This window comes from Sylvia atricapilla, chromosome 3 (genome assembly GCF_009819655.1).
Source record: "Sylvia atricapilla isolate bSylAtr1 chromosome 3, bSylAtr1.pri, whole genome shotgun sequence".
Taxonomy (NCBI): domain Eukaryota; kingdom Metazoa; phylum Chordata; class Aves; order Passeriformes; family Sylviidae; genus Sylvia; species Sylvia atricapilla.
In genome coordinates this window covers 14,063,223-14,081,717 of record NC_089142.1, presented here as the reverse complement: position 1 = coordinate 14,081,717, position 18,495 = coordinate 14,063,223, and the positions used below count along the sequence as shown (strand labels likewise).

Below are 18,495 nucleotides of genomic sequence, written 5' to 3'. Positions count from 1 at the left end.
ACAGGTACGTGCACACCATAGCCACATGCCATGAACTCAAAGCAGAGTGACCCTCATGGAGACACCCTCGGAAAGAAGCTGATGGCCACGTACTAATAAAAGACAAACCAACCTTTATGTTTAGTTGGTGTCAGACCATTACTACAATTCTCTGATCTATTACAATGCCTTGTGACTCTAGCACTATCTGCATATTCAAATATTTGCTATTTACCTTTGCAAGGCGCTATAATCTCTTCTTTTTTATCCATGTGATCTTTGTGACATTTGATATGGCAGCGGCGACATTCCAGAGCAGGAGGAGGTTTAAACATGTGCCACAGTGGCTTCATACAAGCTTCACAATTGGTTGGGAAGTGGTAAAGAGTAGGTATAAACTCATGTCCTTTGTGACAAATGTAATTTGACTTCTCTCCCATGGGCTCCACAGGAAATTCCTGCTCCTTTTTGCTCTCTCCTTCATTAGCATATAGGATCTAGAATGAAAGCAAAATAATCTCACTCCTAGATGACAAATATAAATTCAGAGTCATTATCTAAGTACAAAGATTGAAGAAGTACACTAGGAATGGTTTTGTAATGATGTTTTAGTAAATATTTCATTAGGCAATATTTTTGACAATGTCTGAAATGCCATGTCTGTTATACTAGAAACATTAATTTATTAATAAATACCTGGAATATCCTAGGAATTTCCTTGGAATCTGCTCTGTACACATCAGTCTGAGTGACAGGTCGGACATGGAAGAGTTTGCTATAAGAAATTGTTTCAATAAGGACAAAAATTAATGTTACCAGAATGATAAATGTGACAGATTAAGTTAGGATACAACATGCCACATTAAGACTAAGAGCCACTAAAATTAAAGATTTGTCAAACTTGTACAGATTTCTAATCACTTGGTAAAGTGTTGTGTTTCAACCCTGCACATGAACTCCCGAAAACCGTAAATAAAAAGAAGTCACAAGCATCCAGCTGTATTTGCAGAAGCATTGAGAAACCACCACCATGTGACTTTAATGGCTGCTGACACCTTTCTAATACAATCCTGTCCCCATACTTTGAATAGCCACATTTTGCATTTATTAAGAAAATATATTAACTATAGAACCATCCTGTAAGCCCATGTTGTAAGAGAAAATATACGAACACTGAAAACATTATTTGCTCTGCTCCAGTTTTCTTTACATGCTTTGCTTCTTTCTTTACATGCATGCTCAAGTGTGTGTGAAGAAGGTCTAGCTGAGCTAGTGGGGGCAGTTCAGTTACACCAGGGCTCAGTGCAGCTCTCTGGATCAGTCTGAGCACTACACTGCTCCTCCTGCACCAGTGCCTACAGCAAGCCCCATTCTTCACTGCAGTGGGTACCCAAGGGTCCAGCTCTATAGTTCAGATTTTAAAAAGTCACAGAATTCACAGAATGACTAGGTTGAAAGAGACCTTTAAGGTCATCGAGCCGAACTCATGCTCTACCACCTCAACCAAACCATGGCACTGCATGCCTTATCCAGTAATTTTTAAACACCTCCAGGGATGGTGACTCCACCACCTCCCTGGGCAGACCATTCCAGTACTTTATCACTCTTTTCATGAAAAACTTTTTCCTAATATCTAATCTGTATTTCCCTTGGTGCAGCTTAAGACTCTGTCCTCTCATTCTGTCAGTTGCTGCCTGGAGAAAGAAACCACCCCCACCTTTTGGGAAGTTGTGGAGAGTGATAAGGTCACCTCTGAGTCTCCTTTTCTGCAGGCTAAACAACCCCAGCTCTCTCAGTTGTTCCTCATAGGGAACCAAGCCCCTCACCAGCCTCGTTGTCTCCTCTGGACACGCATCTCAACGTCCTTCCTGAACTGAGGGGCCAGAACTGGACACAGCACTCAGGGTGTGGCCTCACCAGTGCCCAGTACAGGGGAAGAATGACCTCCCTGCTCCTGCTGGCCACACCATTCCTGATCCAGGCCAGGATGCCATTGGCCTTCTTGGCCACCTGGGCACACTGCTGGCTCATGTTTAGCTGCTGCCACCAGAACCCCCAGGTCCCTTTCTGCCTGTGCACTGTCCAGCCATGCCTTGCCCAGCCTATAACATTGCAGGGGGTTATTGTGGCCAAAGTGCAGAACTCGGCATTTGGACTGATTAAACTTCATCTTATTGGACTCTGCCCATCCATCCAACCATTCCAGGTCTCTCTGCCGAGCCATCCTATCTTCCAAGAGATCGATACATGCTCTCAGCTTAGTGTCGTCTGCAAATTTACTAATGAAAGACTCAATACCCTCATCCATGTCATCAATAAAAATACTGAACTGGCCCCGGCACAGACCCCTGAGGGACACCACTGGTGACTGTCCCCAGCTGGATGCAGCACTGTTCACCACCACTTTCTGGACCTGGCCATGCGGCCAGTTCCCAACCCAGCAAAGAGTGCTTCTATCCAAGCCATGGCATGACAGCTTATCCAGGAGTGTGCTGTGGGAGACAGTGTCAAAGGCCTTGCTGAAGTCCAGGTACACAACATCCACAGCCATTCCTGCATCCACCAAGAGGGTCACTTGGTCATAAAAGGAGATCAGGTTGGTCAAACATGACCAACCCCTCCTAAACCCCTGCTGGCTGGGTCTGATCTATCCTGTCTGATCTATCCCCTGTCTATCCTGTAAGTGCTGCATGACGAGACTCAGTATAAACTACTCATAACCTTACTGGGTACTGAGGTCAGGCTGACTGATTACCAGGATCCTCCTCCCCACCCTTTTTGTGAATGGGTGTCACACTGGCCATCTTCCAGTCCTCTGGAACCTCACCAGTGAGCCAGGACTGTTGGTAAATGACAGAGAGTGGTTTCGCAAGCTCATCTGCCAGCTTCCTCATCACCCTGGGATGGATCCCATCTGGGCCCAAAGATTTATGAATACCAAGCATCTCAGCAGTTCTCTGACTGCCTCCTCTTGGATAATGGAGGGACCATTCTGTTCCCTGACACCATCAACCAACCCAAGAGAACAGTTGTCCTGAAGGCAAGTTGTCTTTCCACTAAAAACTGAGGCAAAGAAGGCATTCATTAAGCACTTCTGCCTTCTCCTCATCTGCAGTTACTAAGTTCTCTCCCACATCTAATAAAGAACAAAGGTTGGTCTTACCCTTCTTTTTACCATTAATATATTTGTAGAAACATTTTTTATTGCCCTTTACAGATGTCACCATTTTATGTTCAAACTGAGCTTTGTTCTCCCTAATTTTAATCCTACATGCTCTAGTAGCCCCCTTAAATACTTCCTGAGAGACCTGACCCTCCCTCCAAAGATGATACATTCTCTTTTTATTCCTAAGTTCCTCCAAAACCTCCTTGCCCATCCAGGCTGGATGTCTGCCTTGTCGACTCATCTTTCAGTACACAGAGACAGTCTGTTCCTGTGCCTTCAAGATCTCTGTTTTGAAGCACTCCCACATTTCTTGAACTCCTTTGTTTTTAAGGGCTGCTTCCCAAGGAACTCTCTGTATAAGTCTCCTAAATAGGCCAACGTCTGACCTCTGGAAGTCCAATGTAAGAGTCTTATTGATGTTCCTCCTGATTTTACCAAATATCAAGAACTCTATAATTTCATGATCACTGTGCCCCAAGTGGTCTCCAACCACCACATCTCCCACCAGCCCATCTCTATTTGCAAACAACAGATCTAACATAGTCCCTCCCCTGGTGAGCTCACCCACCAGCTGCGACAAAAAGCTGTCTTCCACACACTCTAAAAATTTCCTCGACTGCCTCTTTTCTGGTGTATTAAGTTCCCAGCAGATATGTGGCAGTTGAAGTTGCCTATAAGAACAAGGGCTGATGATCCTGAAACATTCTCCAGCTGCTTATAAAATAAGTTGTCCACCTCTTCTTCCTGGTTGGGTGGGTGATAACAAACCCCCAGTAGGATGTCAGCCTTGTTGGCTTTGCCCTTAATTCTTACTCGTAGGCATTCAATCCATCTTCATTAGTTTCAATGCCTATAGAATCAAAAGCTTCCTTAATATAAAGGGCCACCCCTACACCCCTTCTCCCTTTCCTGTCTTTCCTGAAGAGCTTGTAGCTATCGAGTGCAGTGCTCCAGCTCTGTGAGTCATCCCACCATGTTTCTGTGATGGCAACTACATCATAGCTTTGCTGCTGTACCATGGCCTCCAGCTCTTCCTGTTTGTTACCCATGCTGCATGCACTGGTGTACATGCACCTCAGCTGGGCTACTGATTTCACCCTTAACTCAGGCTTACCACCCTTGAGGCCTGCTTCCAGACAGTCCAGCTGCATCCTCTTCCCCTTCAAATCTAGTTTAAAGCCCTCTTAACAAGTTCTGCCAGTTCATGAGCTAAAACCCTTTTGCCCTTAACAGAGAGATGGAGCCCATCTGGTTCCAGCAGGCCAGGTGCCGTAAAAGCTGCCCCATGATCAAAGAACCCAAAATTCTGCCGATGACACCAACCCTTGAACCACTTGTTCATGATGTGAGTTCTCCTATTTCTTTTAACGTTTTTCTCAGCCCCCAAAGAGGCTCAGGAAAGGACTACCAGTGCCCCTGTCCTGTCAACGACTTGACTTAGTGCCCTAAAGTCCCTTTTAATTGCCCTGACACTCCTCTTTTCAGACTCCTCACTGCCAGCCTGGAGTATCAGCAGTGGGTAATAATCAGAGGGCTGAATCAGCCCAGGAAGTCTCTCAGTGATATCCCATACCCTGGCCCCATGGAGGCAGCAGATCTCTCAGTGGGGTGGGTCTGGTCAACATATGAGGCCCTCTGTTGCCCTCAGAAGGGAGTCACCCACTACCACTATCCTTCTTTTCTTTTTGATGTTAGAGGTGGTGATCAATCTTACAGATGAATCATAATTGAGAGGCTCACTGGGCAGATAATTTTTGTCTAAATCATCTGGCTGACTCTCTAGATCCTGGGGCTCATACCTATTCTGAAATGACACCTGGCTAGGGGGTGAGGGTTGGGAGGAATTTTTATTATTACCTCCTTGAGCAGGGTCCCATTTCCACTCCCCTTCCTCTACCACGTGCCCTTCTATCGCCTGACAGTGAGAGTCCTCTGACTCTTGATGGGCTTCCCTTAAGGATGGAAGGGCTGAACTCCACCAGTCTATTTCCCTTTCATTTTCCCTGATACTCCTTAGTCTTTCAACTTCATCCCTAAGCTCAGCCACCAGTGAAAGGAGATCATTCATCTGTTCACATCGCAGGCAGGTTTCCTCCACAGTGCCCCTTGAAACCACTGATAAGCTAACACACTCCACAGAGGAATGGGTCTGTACAGACACATCCTTTTTGGAGGGTTCCTTTTGGTTACATGTACTTGTACTGAGTGTACTTTTGGATTGTGTAAAAAGCATTACTAACAGAAACCTCAAAACCAACCAATGAACAGAAACACCGCAAACAACACACAGCAAACCTTACTGGCAAGAAAACCTGCAACCCTGCCTGCTTGCCCTGCCTGCACAAACTGCTGTGCCATGCCCTCAGAGCCATGCCATGCTCCTGTTTGCTGTGCTCCCTAGAGGAAACCCGCTACTCCAAGACAGAAGAAGCCCCACCCCGTTCCTGCAAAACTCACATTTACAAGGGATGCACCTGCAAGTGCAAGGAATGCACCTGCTCATCGTTCTTATAATCAGCCACTCAATGATGGAAGAAGCCCCATTCCGTGACTCACAAGTCATGTCCCATGGGATGTTGTGCTCGTAAACTAGACCTTAAAAGGCCCCTTGGTCACAGGTCTTTCCAACAGAGTTCACCTACAAATCAGAAGAAGAAATCGCACATGGCAATACTTACTCTATATCCAACACCATATGTGGATTAGATTGTTCTTTATCTTGTTCACTGTCGTAGAACAGGATCTTCTTGCTGCTCACAATTACATACTGTTAGGAGATAAAAGGATAAAACATGTTTTAATCTAGCTCATCACAGATGTCAAATATGTCACAGAAATTATGTATCACACATGTTGTAGCAATATTTTTCTACTATTTGATTAAATGGTACCTAAGTGGACAATGGTAGTGCTGTATACTAAGTCCATACCAAGGAATTCATTGCATAACAAACAAAATTCTGATTATCTGATAAATCAAGTTATATGATCAGATTAACTGATTTTTAAATATTTAAATATCTATGAAGAAACAAAAATGAAAGTCAGGAAGAAAGTAGGATATAAGCTTTTCCTTTCTATTTTATTGATTTAATTTTCACTTGGACTAGTAGAGAGAATAACTGTAACTCTGCCTATTTCATGTGTGCAGGTCACAACTAATAGGGATCATACTTAAAAAGATCACTGTTATGTTTACCAGAATAGCTATCAGTGTTCACTAAAAAGCTAATTACCTAAAAGATGTCCTTCTTCCAGAATTTTGCCTAGAATTAACTGCATGACAGCAGTAAGGAAATTTGTATGAAAATGTGTACGCCACATTTTTGACAAAGACTCATCAAAGAGGTTACTGAGAAGCAGTAAACAAATGAAGACTGCACAAGGCAGGAGGAGTAGGTTTTAGTCTTATCCCCTAAATAAAGACATTGTCAGAGCAACAGCCTGTTTCCAGACTTTGCCTAATTCCAGCTATGTAGTAATACTGCTGGGAATGCTTATGGCATGTATAAACATTTGAAGATCATGAATGACTGTTCTCACCTCTGGCTATACAAAGAGGTGTCTTAAACTATTGCAATTGTCTTAAGCTGCCCCTCTCAGAAGTAGCTATACCAGCTAACATATTTTATAGATTTAAGTAACGAGAGAACACATATCAAAGAAAAACTAAAGTGTTGAAAACCTACAGTAAGTTTGAAGTTGAACCTACGCATGAAGTAAAATCATAAATCTGCCTTTCTTACCTTTTTAACCCATCCAAATTTTTTAGTGTTATTTCTAACAGGCATTGATAGCCAGCCTTCCAATCTTGATTCTGAAAAAGAGATAGGTATTAAAGAACAGACAAAACATTATTTTTGAGACTGATGTGCATTTTAGAAGTTATTGAACATCAATAATAAAGCAAGAGAGCAAACATGAGAAGATGAACTATTTCACAGTATGAGATCTTGCAAAGTTTACCATAGTAAATGTTCAGTAATACATTAAATAATGTACTCCTGAATACTGCCAATAACCAGCAGTGCAATCACAAAGAAGTAGTAGACATGAGGAGGAAGGGAACAAACTTGCAGTTATAACACACACATTCCCTTTAGTAATTTTTTCAAGACTTAAAAGCTTTATGTCTATTGACCTTTGCCTTTTACAACAGCATCTAAAGATATTAGTGGAGACCACACAACATCCAATCCAAGACATAAAAAAAAAAAAAAAAAAAAAAAAAAAAAAAAAAAAAAAAAAAAAAAAAAAAAGGCAAATTACTGCCACAGATATATATTTACCCGATATATATATATATATACACACACCCTATATGCTGGGGAAAATTTCAGTTTAGTATTCTAATTCATACTTTTTGGTCTGTAAATTTTTCTTTTCTCCAATTCTGCCTCTATATCCAAATATGCCAAAATTAAGTAATCTTTGGCAAACCCTTAGGCCTTGCCTGAATTCAACTGCCCTTTCACACACTTGCAGTATTTTATATTACACTGGCACATTTGTCAGATTTGATTTATCAAGAGTTTTGAGAGCTCAGCTGTTGTTTGACACACGTTTCAGTAGCCACCAGAAGCTCGACAGGATCACACTTTCCCAGTGCTTGGTAGTACATAGGATCACATACCCTTTGACCCTATTTTTGTAGCTGCATTCAACACAAGTGTTTGTTCCCCTATGTTTTATTAAGGGGAACTATTTAATTGCAATAATATTTTTCTAATGAGTTTCCTACTCTAGCAGATTATCTCTAATGCTGCTGAGGAACCTCCAAGTCAAAAATAGTGAAGTGTTAAGCATTAAAAAACACAAAACCATGGAACAAGCAGAAACATACTCCAGAATTACAAGAAATATTTTCCTTCTCATCAGGGAGCATTTGCAGGTTCCTGCCCATGTTTAACACAGTGTAACAAATAATTACTAGATATTCATAAAATTCTTTTTGGGTCTAGGGAGACTTAAAGCAAGATACACAGATACACACTGTCTTCAATGTTTATTGCTCTACCAACAATGCTGTTGGTGACCTATTTTAATACACATATTAATTACATGAAACAGTTGTTGCCTCATACCTGCCAACTTATATTGCTCCTTTCAACTACACCTCATAGAAAGTGTAGCAAGCCTAATGTTGATGAAAAAAAATAGTCTACACCATATCCAGGAAGCAGATGTAGGGAAAAAAAAAATGCATGTTTCTCCTATTTGCTAAAATTTGATTTTCCTATTTTTCTCTGTAACCTGTAATACAGATTAAATTGGACAAAACGAGAGCTTCTGATTATACTTTTTAAACTTCTGGCATCCATTCAATACTAACAGATCAGAAAAAGGGCAGATTATTCCAAACTTCTCATAATACATGCTTATAAATACTAGGAGGGGAGAAACAACAGAAGACACTATCCTACCTCAAATCTTTTGTAATTATGTCAGAAAAAAATCCCAACTTAGCTATGACTTTTACTTCAGAACGAAGCAAATCCATACCACACAGCAGCCAATAAGGAAAAAAATACGTATGTATGTAGGTTTTCTTTCATTAGAAGCTTCAAAGCAAAAACCAGAGAATGGGGAAAATAGAGGAAATGCATTATTCTTTACTTTAGTTCGATGAATTAATGTCCAAATACCAAAAGAGGTTCTACCTTAAGTGGATAAGTATTCATACTTTAAAGGAACCTCATGTGAAATACAGAAATTTGAATGCAACAGAAAACCCATATCTAATATTAACAATAAACAGAAGCTTTGTTAAAAGGGTGTGTTGTAGTCATATAAAATGACTACAGAATTAGTAAAACAGGGCCTTATCATTCATAATATATTTTTAAGGCAAAACAATGTAATACTCAGGACAATGAATTTCTACAAGAAAATCATGTATGTTTAGATGTGAGGAGTAAGATGCTTCTGCACTTCACTTAAACATGAAGATTTGACTTTTTGGTATCCAGTACCTTAGGGTCATACAGAGAGGTGCAGATACTGTGTAGAGGCCATCTTGAAAACAAGCCATAAGGCTCATTTTATTCAGTGCCTCAATAAAAATGGTAGGTTTATGACTGTCAGCAAGCATTTGCAAACATTTAGAGAAAACAGGCCAGTTATTTGTTCATGCAAACTTTCTCATGTCCCTTATAGCAATGTTTACTGCCACTGCAGCATGTTATCTGCCAGATTTGGTTTATGCTTCTTTAATTACGTATTAATAGTGTTAGTTCTGAAACAGAGAAAATGACACAATAAGAACAAAACCAAATGGTTCTCAGGGATGTCACCTGTGCTATCAACTTCTGTAGGGCTGTGGGAACAAGACAAAGGTTCTTCCTCTGAGTCAGAATCGGAATCAAGAAGCATGCGAGAACTGGAAGGCTTAGTGGCAATACTGACAGAGGTAGAAGAGTGCTGATAGGTAAAGGACATGGATTCCATAGTGTGGGATTGAGTGATATGGACTAAACATAAAGCATAAAGGAGGAAAAGTAGAAAAGAAGTCAAAATAGAATCTCTAAGAGAGTATTAGTTTTACATTTCATCACATACACACAGTAATTGCAAAGTAACCACCAAAATAAAGTGAAAAAACTATTTAGCTCTAATGGAGCACAATAGAATTTTAAAACAAATTCTTTAAATAAATGTAAGGTGAAGTATTACAACAGACAGATTTAGTTAGATGAACAAGTGATCACTATCAACGGATTGGTAAGATGGTAGAAACAGATGAAGATGAAAATCACAGAACCATCAGACCATCAATTTAATACTCCAGTTTCTATGGAAAAACACCAGTATAAACTCAGTTCATGCAGAAATATTAATAAAATTAACATACCAGGGAATCCATCATCTGCCTCAGCCTCTCCAGGTCCACTGCCTATGCTACTGTTGTCCATCCCAATGTGCAGTGACTGCAGCTGGGAACGAAGCTGTTCAATGTCACTGTCTTTGCTGTCCAGAGTCATCTGCAGTTCAATCCGTATCTGACTCTCTTCTGCTATTTGCTGCAGAGATAAATTGCAAGATTTCCTATGATTACAATATTTCGTTACTCACAGAAAACTATGCAGAATTTGTAGCCAATCTCAATATACATTCTGTGTATTTCTTCTGATTGGGAAAATTCAGAAATAGAGACTGGATACACTACTGTAAAGTCTGTATCAATAGTATGATTTTACAGAAAACACTGCAATGTTTATATTTACAAAAGGATCTTACTGCCTGCATTTCATTTATTTCCTTCTGATATTTGATCATCATCTGGGTTAACTTTTCTCGTTCAGATTTCAGTTCCATATGCAGCTTCCTATTTTCCTTTTCCTTCCGCCGTACATCAGTGTCAGCTCCACGTTTGACTGGACCCTTCCGATTCATGATTTCAGCCAATTTATTCACAGCCTTCCCATGGGAAAGAAAAAAGTGACAAGAACCACACTAATAAATACACAGAGTTGTGCTGTGAAGAAATAAAGTCTTTTGTCTATAACCAGGCACTTCTAACTATAAACTAAGATCTCTGCAATCCAGTACTACAAGCTTACTTTAATTCAACTTATTACACAAAATATAAAAGAAGGTAATGATGCCATTTTTAGTTGAAGCAAGCATTAGCTGTATGAGGACTTTCACTCATTTAAATAATCCCTTCCATTTTCCACTAGCTAGACCCAAATATGTCTTTGTATTAATATGCCACTTGTTCTAAAAAACAATCTAGATTAAAATCAGAAATGTACTTCTTTCTAGAACTTGTAGAGGAATATAAATCAAGACTGAAACCAGTAACATATCAAATCATTTGACAGAAATGAAGGCTTTTGCTAGTGGAATACATCTGGATTAGAAGTTCCTCTATTACAAATCATAAGGATCCAGCTTCACTACACTGAAAGTCTACTTAGAAGAAGAAAGAAAAAAGCCAATATATTTTCTTTCTGAGCAAAAACAAAGAAAGACTTACTAGTACATATCTGTAGTTTATAAAGGAAAGTATTCTATTAAAAATTATTTGATTCATGAACACTGTGTCTATATGCATTTGAATATATTTGCTTACCTGGGTTTTTAACGTTCTTTCATTCAACAACTGTTTCTCAAATTGTGCTTTAATATTTCCTACATTTGCTTCTTCTTCTTTTAGCTTTGTAATTTCTGTAGCAAGGTAATTAAAAGAAAATCTATGAAAACTCATTACAAATGAATATAGCACTATTAAAGAACAAACATAGTTTCAGTTTCGATCACATTTGGTTCAGAGATTACGTACGTTCTTGTGCTTCCTTCAGCTTATTGTTTAGTTCTTCTTTCTCATTAGCAAGGTTAGCCACATCACTAGTGAGTGTCCTATTTGCTTCCTCCAACTAAAGAAAAACAAAAGGACATGTGATCATGTAACAAAACTCATGTGGCAAACAAAGAAGCATTACAGGACAGAAGGAAATGCTGCAGAGTGAGACCAGGATAAGGATAAGGGGACTGGCTGTAAGAGGGGTAGAGGCACAGAAGAAAGAATGGTCAGAGAAATGTATGGAAGAAATACAGAAAGAGATTCTTGAATTTCAATCATAAGAAATAAATATTTTTAAAACATTAGATATATTTATATATCTCTAAATCTGCTAAAGAGCAATGGATAACTCAAACTAAAAATAAAGCTCATGTACTACCTCTACCAGAATTACAGATCATGTAACTCACCGAGGCTATGGTGGCATCTTTCTCAGCAAGTTCCTGTTTATGCCGAGCCATCATCTCTTTAATCTCCAGCTCTTTCATAATCTTCTCTTTTTCCAAATCAGAGTACTGTTCTTCAGCAATGGAACGGGCAAGTTGTTCTGAATCTGCTTTAGTCAAAGTAATCTCTAGCTGAGCAGCCAAGGAATCTCTGCAAATTATTGATATATACTTTTTTTTTAAATCAGTTAAATTTTAACTAACTTTAAAGTTAAAAGTTAATCTTTAGGTTAGAGTTAGGTTAGGGAGGGGTTAGGGAGGAGAAGGAAAAAAATAAAAAGCAATCCTTATCTTTTATGCATTAGTAGTACAACTAGCAAAACCTACCTCTCATCCTGTAACTCTTGTATCTTTTGCTGCATTTCTTTACAAATTTTGGTCTTTTCCTCACATTCTTCTTTAAGCTCTCGAACTTGTGTCTTATAGAGAGTCTAGAATTTAAAGTTGGAAAGAAAATTGTGTGATTTCTACACTCTTGAAGATCCACAAAAATTATACAAGTTGATATGGTATGCAGTTCCTTAATCACACTAACTGGAGTATAATTGTGCAATGCCATCTCTAAACTTACCTGAATGTCATCATCATTCACAAATGTACTTTCTTTATTTTGTTGTTCCTTTTTTAGCTTGTATATTTGTGAATGGGTAGATGTAGGATATGCATTTTTTATGTAAACTGCTGTTAAAGATACTCTAAATGTGAAAATCACAACTTTGTACAAAATCAGAAGTATCAGAAGCAGAGAAAATAATTAATTTCTTTTTCTCTACTATTTTAAATCTTTGATGTAATTGAGCATGTGGAGTTTAGATTCTAATCATACATATCCATGAAACCAACATGACAGTTAAAGAACAAAAAGAAATACGGGAATAAGGGAAAAACCAATTAGAATATGATTTGAAATTCAAAATTTCATGGAATCAATATAAATCTAGAACTCTGAGGAAAGTGAAAGAAACATCATATTGCTCTGTCCATTCAAATGACTGACGACTGACGGTCAAGTGACAGACGACTAAGTGTACTTACTGCAGGGATTTCAAGACAGATTGTCTCTCTCTGGTCCATCTACAGCAGTCAGTTGACCTCAATTCTCCCTTTCTTTCCTTTAAGGTGTAACATTTTCATCTATAAAACTTTAGGTAGGCCTTATCCTCACTGACCTAAATCCACAAGGAAATCTTAATTTCCCATTAATATTGAAACAAGCCTTTTGGGATCTCCTGCCGTGCAACTGGCACTGTTAATAATAATTAACCTTCACATGCCAGTGATGATTTAAAGTATGCTACCTATTTATTCTGGTGCACCTTACTACAATAAATTAAGAACTCCCAACAGATCACTACCGAGTTTGATCGTAATGCAACATTTCCTTCTGAGCTGTAGATGCACGTGTTTTGTCACATCACATGAGAATACAACTGTTCTCTGCCATACAGCATGGAAGAGATGCTGAATGCAAAAGGCTTGAAACATGCAGAAAATTGTTCACACGGTGGAAAAATGAGCTGCTTGACTCCTCCCTCTGAACTCCCTTTGAAAGCAGGGACATTTCTCAACATGAGCTCTTTTGTGCTGCTCATTGATCAACATCAAGGCAGCAGACAACACTGGAAACAGGCACAAGAAAAATCACGTAGCTTGGGGTTAGATGTGAAATGTCTGATGGCTGAGAGGGAAGAAGAAAAGCTAACATACTCAGTAAACAGATTAATATAAAAATAAAGCAGCATAAAACATACTGAGAAATACTGTTCAGCTTCGAGCTGGTCTTGAAGCTCTTTCATTTGTCCATCTGCATCTTGACGTTCTCTAGAAAGGAAGAACATGGTTTAGAAATATAAAGATATTCCAGAGCAGTAAACAGAAAAGACAGCAGTGTCACAAAGTTTAACCAGTAAGACACATTGATAAAGTAAAACACATTGATAAAGTAAAACACATTGATAAGGTAAGATACATTGACGAAGTAAGACACATGGACGAAGTAAGACACATGGACGAAGTAAGACACATGGACGAAGTAAGACACATGGACGAAGTAAACAACCACCAACAAAGTCTTATTTCCATGTAAAATGTCACTGATCTGGTAGATTGTTTGGGGTCTTTAGTTTGCTAGAGCACAGTCTGTGAATGTCTGTATTCCTTGACATGTATATTTTCTTGAATTTATCTGTTATTTAAACAACAGTCAGTCCCATAACAGCAGAAATGTAGCAGAAAAAAACTTCTCCCAGTGTTCCACATTATGACTAACTGCATCTTGCTGACAGAAAGGCAAAGCATAGGTAGACAAAACATCCAAAGTCATAAAGGAGCTAGGATTGAGATTCATTTAATATTTGTAGTAATCTGGTCTTTTCATTCACAAGGAAGTTCTTTATGTAAAAAAAAAAAAAAAAAAAAAGTTTCTTTCCTTACTTACTATCAGGTGCAAATACTACTTGTAAGACCGTGAAGAACTACTGAGACTCCTATCTGAAGGTCCAAGAGATGTGTTCAAAGGTCTGTAGTAGTAGATATTTCCAACTGATTCATTTCCTACTCTGATAAATTCTCCTAGACTGATAAATTCTCCTAGACTAATAATTCCAGTAACTTTCCTCTTCACTGAAGCCCTACATCATTAAAAAAAGCACCTAGACCTTCAGTTAAGTAAGTGTTTCTCTGAAGTTTTCAGACTCATATTTAAGCTGTTTAATATTTCAAACTCATATTTAATTTCATATCTAAGATTTTTAGGATAACAAACATCTTTTAATACAAACCTATACATTGCTGAATCACTAGGGCAAGTCTCAGTTAGAGTCACTGTAAATTATTTTAAAGAACAATTAAGTTTTGCACTGTAGAATAACAGATTCTTTGCAGCAATTTTTAAAAAATAATTTTGCTCCCAATTTTTGTTACAAAAATATTTCAAATCAGTAACATGACTAAAACATATAGAACAACTTGCGTACTTGCGCAATTCATTGTTTTGTTTCTCCAGACTTAATTTGATTTCCTGAAGGTGGTTATTCTCCTGTTTTAACTGCTTCTCTGACATTTTCAAGGTGTTGACCTGCTGTGTTTGCATCTTGAGGTCATTTTGAGTGAGACAGCGCTTTTGTGTTTCTTGCTCTATTTTTAATGTCAAGTTTTTTACCTGAAAAACAAGCAGAAACCTGTGAATTTTACAGATCTACACAGGAAAACAACATTTAAACAGTCTCTAACTGACTTCCTTTACATCTTTTGGTAAATCAAAGCTGCTTCCTGAATAAAGGCATTAGCACACATTAAATTACCTACTTTTTCCATGTCAATCTCACAGGATTTACCACTAGAGAGGACAAACCTTTTAACATGAATAATGCTGAAATATTTCAGAAAAATGACATCACATTAAAAAGTAGACTTTTTAAAGTTTCAAAGGCAGAGAAGGAAAACTTTGTTAAAATTTTAATTCACAAATATTTCTAAATACAGCTCTAACAGGAAAAATACTGGGACATTGAAAACAAGGTTTGACTCAAGACTCCTTTTGTCAGTGTTTCTTACATCTTCAGTTAGTAGATCCTTTTGGCGAAGGAGCTCGTTTATTTTCTGTTGTGATTGTTTGAGATCACAGTCCAACATGGAGCGCTGCTTCTCTGCTTCCAACAGCCGATTCTCTACTTTCTGCTTTAAAGCTCTCTCTTCCAGAAGTTTCTTTTCCATTTCTGTGAAGGAAAAGATATAAGCCATCAGTGAAGTGTAAAACAGCAGATTTTGGAGGCTAAAGGGAAGTGGATGTCTACCCTGTACTAAGAATAAGCCACATGTTTCACCTTTTAAAACTGAAGAGAAAGACTACTAAAAAGTGATTAATTAAAATTTTCACAGTAGGTACACACCCAAAGGATGCTTTTTCAAGCATTTCTGACAGAGCTATTTCCTACTTTTGAGCTTCTAGATAACACGCAGTTTATCTTCAACACCTCTGAGACAAACAAAATAGGCGGAACTTTAAAAATAAAACATTTCAATCTACTGTGCTCTGACTGTGATAATGTAAAACCAAAGAGCTGAAGCTGTTTGGGAGTCTGATAAGCCAGGTGACTCAGTCATTATTACTGAATCATTTTTGCTTCTTTTGAAGATCTGCATGCTCCAAATTTTTGTGAATGCTTTGCAATTGGAACGACAGGATCTGTAGGTAGCTTTTTAAGTAGCTGCAAGAAACATAAGGCATTTAATTCAAAAGTAAGAGCCATCTTCTGGATTTTTTTGGTAATTAACCCTCTCTTCAAGATATTTCAGTTTTCATGAGATGCACCAGAAAATGCAGAGTGAAAGACTATATTATCTACTTTGTATAATTCACACCTATATCCAACTGAGATGCCAAACGCATACCTTTCATGGCTTCAGATTTTGCTTCCTCTATAGACTCATAGATCTTATTTTTGTCGGCTAATCGTGCTTTTGTGGCTTTATGCTCAGCTTCTTCTTGTTCAAGGTTCTGCTGCATAACTTTAAATTTATATGTCATATCTATTTCCATGTTGCTCTTTTCCTGTTAAAGAAAAAAATTACATTGAAATAAACCATTAAATACATAAGGTTAGTGGCAGAATTTTGAACAACAGTAACATGCTGCTTGGAAGGATGCTTGGAGTAGAAGAGAGAGCTCATGCTAAGGAACTAACTGAGAACTCATTTCCATAAATGTTTCTTTGTGAATGCCAAAGTGCTCTTAAAAATGCACAACACAATATCCCCAGTTGCAAACAATTACAGAATTACTGCCTTTAACAGCTAACATTTTGAAGTAAGAGCAGCTCAAAAATTAAGTTTATTGAAGACAATTTCAAGCTGTTTCTTTCAATAACAAATTTGTTTAATTAGCAGAGGCTGTTTTATATTTGGCAATAATGACAGTTTAAAAAAACTCCACACATGAAATGGAATACAGCTACTGTACTGTAAAGGTACACACCAGAGTACATAATTAGGTACTTAAGTACTTTAGAAGTAAAATGTATCATGATTGTATGGAAAATGATGTCTTCTTTTTCCCACATCTCAGATAGGAACATAAAAATTTAAAAAAAGCTGAAAACAAGGTTTATTTTTTCTATAGATTTGGTTGCAGTGTCTCAAGTAATAAAAGTACAAATTGAAAAATTCTGTAGGAATGTAACACCAATGTTCATTTAACAGTGCTGTTACCTTTTCTAAATCTGTGAGTTTTTCCTGCAATTGTCTTTTCTCCATTTCCAGTTTGGCTAATGCACTCTTTCCATTTTTCACTTCTTCTTCAAGGCTAGATATTCGACCTAAAAATTACCAAAATATCAATGAAGCTGGTCAGTGTGTGAAAACAAGACTGTATTTAATCTATTTAAAGGCAAATTTTTGAAATGTAACAGCTTCCAATTCTGACTATTAATAATGTCTCCTTTGGGGTTATTCTTAAAGTTACCAATAATGTTTTATAGATGTTACCACACTTTTTTTCTAAACTGCTGTTCCCAATTATGTAACATTTTATAAAACAGGACACTTATCTAGTCATAGTCTGAAACTCAATTAACACCACCCAAACTAGAAACAAGAAGCAATCTTAACTTCAGAAGATTTGCACAAATACCTTGTAAATCGCTGATAATCTCTGATCCATGACTTCTATCTCTCCTTTCTGATTCTAGAGCTGATTGAAGGTTGAGATATTCCTTCTCCAGTTTGAGTTTTGCATTCTCCAGAAGGCAGTTCTTATCTTGTAGTTCTCTATTATTAATTTCCAGCTGCTGGATTTGCTTTGTGCTTTCTGTCTGGTTCTTCCTTAACCTGGCTGCAGTATCAGACTCTGACCGCAGCAAAGAATTGGCTTCATCCAACTAAGATTGATAAAAACATACTTCAGAAACAATTAAAATATGAGTCCCACTATTTCTACTACAAAATACTAGGTTTTATGGATTAAGGAAGTAAGGAATATATCTTAAGACTATTTTTGAACACCAAAACCTAACAAGAAAGAGCAGCTTTTAAAACCCAATTACACATTTCAAATTCCTCAACTGTTACAAAAATCTCTACTCCAAGCAGTGATTATTTTAAAATATATGTATGTAAAGTCTGCATACCTGTCTTTGTAGTTGATTGATTTTTTCATTGGATATTTGAGAGTTCTGATTCCTCTTTTTTAAATCTTCAAGTTGGTCTTTCAAACTGTTAACTGCAACAAAACCAATTCAACATTGTTAATCACTATCACAAAAATGCTTCAGTTTGAACGATAATTCAGTTATTTTAAGCATTAAAAACCCACATCAAAATGGAACCTTCAAGCATGGTTCAACATACCCTCATTTTCCAAATTGCGTTTCTTATCCGCTTCATGTTCTGCTTTCCTCTGGTATTCTGTATTCTTATGCTGAAGAAGAGCTTTCTCCCTCTCTAACTGCCTGACTGCAGACTCTACATTCTTCCTTGAAGTTATCTGGATATATTTAAAAAAATACACCACTAATTACACACACAGGAGTGGTATTCTTATACGATAAAACACAGCTCATGCACCCAGTTCAGTCTGTAATGGAGGAAGCCAGTCTGTCTGC

At 37.9% G+C, this 18,495-nt stretch overlaps 1 protein-coding gene across 4 annotated transcripts in view; it reads right to left on the bottom strand.

Moving 5' to 3' along the window:
- ROCK2 (Rho associated coiled-coil containing protein kinase 2) overlaps window positions 1-18,495 on the bottom strand; it is a 113,727-nt gene that overhangs the window by 15,517 nt on the left and 79,715 nt on the right. For 3 of the 4 annotated variants that reach the window (XM_066314792.1, XM_066314793.1, XM_066314794.1), the window contains exons 13-31: window positions 18,242-18,377; window positions 18,022-18,113; window positions 17,526-17,772; window positions 17,105-17,211; window positions 16,289-16,448; window positions 15,452-15,612; window positions 14,872-15,056; window positions 13,648-13,717; window positions 12,224-12,327; window positions 11,861-12,047; window positions 11,430-11,523; window positions 11,220-11,314; window positions 10,382-10,561; window positions 9,996-10,164; window positions 9,439-9,615; window positions 6,892-6,962; window positions 5,824-5,912; window positions 676-754; window positions 215-476 (exon numbers count right to left, since the gene is read on the bottom strand). In XM_066314792.1, the coding sequence (XP_066170889.1) occupies window positions 215-476; window positions 676-754; window positions 5,824-5,912; window positions 6,892-6,962; window positions 9,439-9,615; window positions 9,996-10,164; window positions 10,382-10,561; window positions 11,220-11,314; window positions 11,430-11,523; window positions 11,861-12,047; window positions 12,224-12,327; window positions 13,648-13,717; window positions 14,872-15,056; window positions 15,452-15,612; window positions 16,289-16,448; window positions 17,105-17,211; window positions 17,526-17,772; window positions 18,022-18,113; window positions 18,242-18,377 (2,665 nt within the window). The remainder of the gene's footprint in view (window positions 1-214; window positions 477-675; window positions 755-5,823; window positions 5,913-6,891; window positions 6,963-9,438; window positions 9,616-9,995; window positions 10,165-10,381; window positions 10,562-11,219; window positions 11,315-11,429; window positions 11,524-11,860; window positions 12,048-12,223; window positions 12,328-13,647; window positions 13,718-14,871; window positions 15,057-15,451; window positions 15,613-16,288; window positions 16,449-17,104; window positions 17,212-17,525; window positions 17,773-18,021; window positions 18,114-18,241; window positions 18,378-18,495) is intronic. The other variant, XM_066314795.1, reaches the window with a different exon arrangement.